Consider the following 5,272-nt stretch of genomic DNA (forward strand, 5'->3'; position numbering starts at 1 on the left):
GGGGCCCTGTGCATGGCCCCTGGCAAGGTGCCTGGCTGGCCGTCCATCCGTGGGGTGAGCTCGGCCCAGGCGGACAGGGTCCCTCCAGGTAGGCGTGAGTGTTGCTGGCTCCCGGACCCTTGGAGAAGCTCTGCCCATTCCACAGCTGTCAGGCCAGGGGCCACAGGGAAGCCACTCCTTCCTGGCCCGGGGCTGCTCCCTCAGGAGCCTACTCCCTCAGGAGCCTACTCGGCCGATGCCACCTTGTCCAGCCAGCGGGGCCTCTCATGTGGCCTTCAAAGCCAAGACCTCTTTCTAGAAACCTCTTTGCAGTTCATTCGTGGCGATTTATCCCTGGACGGGTTCTCAGGATTCTGTCCTTCTCCACCCGGCTTTTCTCTGGGTCAAGCGCTGACCCCAGCCAGGCAGAGGCGAAGACGCCCCGACGCACAGCCTGTCCTGCCCGGTGGGTGCAGCTCCGGGACTGACTGGTGGGAGGTGTGGCTGCTCCCAGCTGCCCTGTGTCTCATTCCCGCCCAGGGAGCTCCAAGCACGGGTTGGGGGTTTGGTCTCAAAGTAAAATCCCAGTCTGGGTCTCAGATGCTGAAACCCTCCCTGGTTCCCCGTGTGGCCCCTGCAGTGGCAGCACCGCCCTGGGGACCCACGTTTGGCCCAGACAGAGGCTCTAGCACAGGTGGCCACGTCCCACGGGAGCATCAAGCCACGAGTCTTGGTCGTCCCCTTGGAACCAAGAAGCAGCCACTCCGTGGCCCCCACTCCATGGCCCCCACCACCTGTGGCTCCGTCCTTCCAGGAGGCAGGCAGGGTCCCGACTGCATCTCAGGCACCTGCCTTGTGGTGCTCCGGCTGCCCCAACCTTCCCTGTGGACTTGTGGCTGCTGGGGTCAGAGAGCAGCAGTGACCGCTCCACCCCTTGCAGACGAAGCTGAGGCTGAGGGACACGGGGACCCTGCCAGAGGGGACGCGGGAAGCGGGGCCGGCTCTGCTCCCGGCAAGCTCTACCGCAGACTGAGACACACAGAAAGCAGCGTTTCCCTTTCTCAACAGAACACGCTTGAGCCCCAGAAGCAAGTGGGTCTGTGCAGGAGGGTGGGGGCGGGAATGGCACAGGGGTGCAGGTGCCACCTTGGCATCTTCCTGCCCTCGGTCCCAGCTTGGGGTCCCTTCCAGGCTGGCTCAGAGGCCGCCGTCCGAGCAGCCAGCATTTGTGTGCCAAGTCCTCACCGTGCCCTCCTCACTCGGCACTGACTGGCTGCCCATGGTGGGGGCCGAGCGGGGCTTTCTGCCCATTTGCAGAACAAGTAAACTGAGGCTGCAGCCCCTGCCCTCACTACCAGAGTCAGAGGCTCCCGGGGAGCAGACCATGGCCACCCAACCAGGCTGGGAGCAGAAAAGAGGGATCTTTAGAGTGGCTGAGCGTGCAGCCTGGAGCCCTGGCAGCCCCGCTCATCCCAAACACTGCTACGTGCTGAGAATCCCGCGGGGAGCAGATGGCGGCCGACGCAGTGTTACAAAGCTTTCTGTAAATATTTTATTTTCCATATTTTAGAGTCAGAAAGAAGCGCTTGGTAATAAAAATAATAGAGAATTATTTTCTTCGAACCCGCCCTGCCCTGCGCCGGCCTCCCCGTGCCCGGGCCCACGGTTGAGTGTGCGGCGTCAGAGGCCCCACGTCCATCTCACTATTTACAGATATGTTACAGGCCAGGACGGTCACAGAGGAAAGCCCAGCTCTCAGGTGGCCCCATGTGGTGAGGAGCCCCCATGCTCCTCCCCGCTGTTTCGGACAGAGGCTGAGGAGCCTGCTGCGTCCCACGGGGGCCTAGGCTGCGGCGGGCTCCACGGGCGGGCAGGAGTGGGCGGTGATGTCACTGTGCTTGTATGCTGCCTCGTCCAGGTCCAGCAGCCTCCGGTTGACCTCCAGTGTCATGCAGCCGCGGTAGAATGCGGTGACTGGCGCTGAAGTCACCGGCACATCTGGGCCGCGGGGAGAGAACAAACACGTCTTAGCAGACCCAGCCTGGGTCCTAGGGATCACCACGTGGCCGGCCCTGCCTGGCCCCCCACCCCTGGCAGCGCTTGTCGCCAGCCCTGGGTTTCCCCTGAAAGGGCGGGATTTCCCTTTCTTCTCTAACTTCTGTCCCTGTTTGTTCGGCTGCAGACCCGGCAGACAAGTAGGAGGCATCCGCCAGCCTGGGCTCTGCAGACGCCAGCCCTCCCTTCCCGACTGGGAGCACAGACAGTCCCATCGATTAAACGCGATCTTCTTCTTTGCCCGGTGAGTCATTCGGGCTGCAGGCCTCCTGGCTTGCTCTTATCCTCTTCAAAGCTCTGTTTATTAAAACTAAGTGGAGTCTGTGTCTGGCAGCCAAGACAGAAATGCTGCCATTTGCCGCAAGTGAAAGCCTGTGGGCAGCCGAGGACTCGCGGGCTCCCACGTGCCTTCCCGTTCACCCTCCCAGCTAATGCCAAGGACATCCCTGGTCCCAGCCTCTGTGCTGTGTAGCCCATGGGACACGGCAGGGGTCCTGCTGGATGTGGGAGGGGCTGGCTGCTAACTGCTGTGGTGACAGCCGTGGGTCCCAACTGCAGCCTGGCCCGAGGTCTGCCCAGCCCTCTCCCCCGGGGCCGGTCTGATGGGTGTGGACAAACGCTCCCTGAAGATGCAGGTTCACGGGGTCTGACCCAGGCCAATGCCGGCCCCCCTTACGTGTTTCTCAGCCTCAGCCAACGACCTGACCAGCACCGAGGCACCATAATGACCACTAAGGACCCACCTAGACTTCCCCTTCCTCTTAAAACACACAACCAGGAATGCCAGCCTGTCCGGGCTCGATCTGGGGTGACCAAGCTGGGCATCCCTGGAGCCCCTCACCCGGGATGAGCAGGGCAGGGAGCACCTACCTGGCAGGCCGCCGGCAAAGGTGAGCACGGGGCTCTGCAGGTGCTTCTCGAGCACGGCCAGCCTCTCCTGCAGCTGCGCGGCGCTCACCTCGCTCTGGCCCCTGGTACCGTCCACCTCCAGGGTGGCCTCACCCTCCCTCAGCGAGATGGTGACCATGTGCTCTTGACCATCGCAGACCTTGATCTCCATTAGGGCCAAGGCCACATGCTCCACGGCCAGGACCACCAGCTGCAGGAGACCGAGATGTGGTCAGGGCCTGCCGGCTGCCCCCACGTAAGCCATTAGGTCCAAGCTGGTCCTCACAGCTGCCGGCCACCCCCGCGCCGCAGGCCTGTCTCCGTCCACGGTTCCCTGCAGCCCTGGGTCCGGATGCTCGCTGACTGTGGATGACGCCCCCACCCCACCTGGGGCTCAGCTTCTCTGCGCGTAAAGCCAGGGGCCAGCCTGGGAGGCTGTGGGGGAGCAGGTGTGGCCCCCAGGTTGAGTGTGAGAGGGTCAACCCCAGCGCCAGGCACACACAGGACCGAGGCTGCACTTGACCAGGAACTGGTGTGTCCTTGACGGGGACCCAGGACCCAACCCTGTGGTGGTGGACTCCCAGCCAGGTGGGCTCTCACGCTGGCACCGCAGCCCAGATGCCCACTCCCCAGCCCAGGGGTCAGCTGTTGCTACGTAAGGGTGGCTGTTTATTCCAGATGCCGGGATTGCGTCTGGCCCTGGGGATGAGCATTTGCGTGAACCAAGCCTGTCACTGTCGCATCCAAGCAACCAGGAGGGCTCTGTGGCCCTGGGGTGGGCAGACTTGGACAACAGGGGCCTCTCTGGTTTGACCCACGTCTTCCTCCTTAGCACAGGAGCGAGAGAATGCAACCTGTTTCTGTCACCTCTTGATTGTTCTGTGGGGAAAACAGCATGACTCCCCCAGCCCAAGACAGCTGACTTATTGTGAGGACCGGGGGTGGGGGACCTCATCCAAGGGGCAGCTGCGCTCAGCTCCACCCACTGTCCCCCAGGGAAAGACCTGTGGGGGGCACCAGCCGAGGTCACAGATCTGAGTTTTCCAGGGAAACTGGAAAACTGAGTTTGTTGCTGAAATCATCTGATGTAAACATGAGAGACTAATTCAGTTTGCTGTGAGCCACCGTCTACCCAGCCGAATGGGAAAAGCTCCCACGCTGTCGGCCGAGTGTGGCTTGCAGGCACTGGCCCCCCAGTCAGCCATGTGGAGGTGATCCGGTGTCCAAACAACCCCCACAGTCTGAAGGGCGGCCCACGCCAGGCTTGGCTCATCGGACCTCTGGTCAGAGGCTTTTGGGGCTCCCTGGGGATCCCACCCCAGGCCCCCTCCGTCCCCTGCCAGGGAGTGTGGCCCATGTGCCTGTGGGGCGAGCCGGTCAGGACACCCTGGGTGGCGGAGGCCCTACCTGCTTCTTGAGCTTCTTTGTGGAGTGATAGTCTACCAGGGCCACAGAGAGAGGCACGGCACGGAGGTCAGGGACCCAGAGCGCGAACAGCACCCCTGTGTCTGCGGCCGGGCGGATGTGAGCCACGACTTCTATTTCCCAGGTCGATTCTGTCCTGATGTCCAGAGGGGTCCGCACTGCGATGAAACCGGTGCGTTATAGGGTGGGATGCAGCGGAGAGGCCACAATGAGGTTGGAGTGGGGCCGAGAGACACAGTCCTGGCCGCGGTGGGATGTGATGGAAAACTCGAGAGTCTGGTTCAGATCTTGGCCCAGAGCCCAGAGGCACCGGGGACCCCTAGGCTGTTTCTCCCTGACCGCACCAGTACCCCACTTTCCAATCCGCTCTAGGCGACCACCAGGCCACACAGACCCGCCTGAGGGGACACGGGCTGTGCGCCATGGGATGCAGGCCTGTCCCTGTCTTCCTCTGATGTCCTCGTTTCAGAAGCGCCTGGCAGCTCCTTCCTCAGAGCACATACAGGTGCATGGCCTCGTGCCTTGAGTCTCACCTGCAGCTTCTGAGCAGCAGCACAGGGCTCAAAGCGAGAGCCAAGAGTGCGGACAACAGCTGTCGGGAGCATGGCGGTCTGAGGTCTGAGCTTTCAGGAGCACGCGCCGTCTGGGGTCTGCGCTGTCAGGAACATGGTGGTCTGGGGTCTGAGCTGTCAGGAGCATGGCCGGTCGGGTTCTGAGCTGTCAGGAGCATGCGCGGTCTGGGGTCTGAGCTGTCAGGAGCATGCGCGGTCTGGGGTCTGCGCTGTCGGGAGCATAGCGGTCTGGGTTCTGTGCTGTCAGCAGTACGCGCAGTCTGGGGTCTGAGCTGTCAGGAGCATGGCCGGTCTGGTTCTGAGCTGTCAGGAGCATGCCCGGTCTGGGGTCTGAGCTGTCAGGAGCATGGCCG

General features: G+C 62.7%; 1 protein-coding gene across 3 annotated transcripts in view; it reads right to left on the reverse strand.

Moving 5' to 3' along the window:
• Nucleotides 1–1,508: 1,508 nt before the first annotated feature.
• Nucleotides 1,509–5,272, reverse strand: part of GAS6 (growth arrest-specific 6) — a 33,753-nt gene continuing 29,989 nt past the window's right edge. For all 3 annotated transcript variants that reach the window (XM_011933932.1, XM_011933933.1, XM_011933934.1), the window contains 3 exons: nucleotides 4,330–4,505; nucleotides 2,905–3,133; nucleotides 1,509–1,977 (listed from right to left, as the gene is read on the reverse strand). In XM_011933932.1, coding sequence (XP_011789322.1) covers nucleotides 1,823–1,977; nucleotides 2,905–3,133; nucleotides 4,330–4,505 — 560 coding nt within the window. In that variant the 3' untranslated portion in view covers nucleotides 1,509–1,822. The remainder of the gene's footprint in view (nucleotides 1,978–2,904; nucleotides 3,134–4,329; nucleotides 4,506–5,272) is intronic.

Source organism: Colobus angolensis, unplaced genomic scaffold, assembly GCF_000951035.1.
Source record: "Colobus angolensis palliatus isolate OR3802 unplaced genomic scaffold, Cang.pa_1.0 Scaffold13, whole genome shotgun sequence".
In the NCBI taxonomy this organism is placed as follows: Eukaryota; Metazoa; Chordata; class Mammalia; order Primates; family Cercopithecidae; genus Colobus; species Colobus angolensis.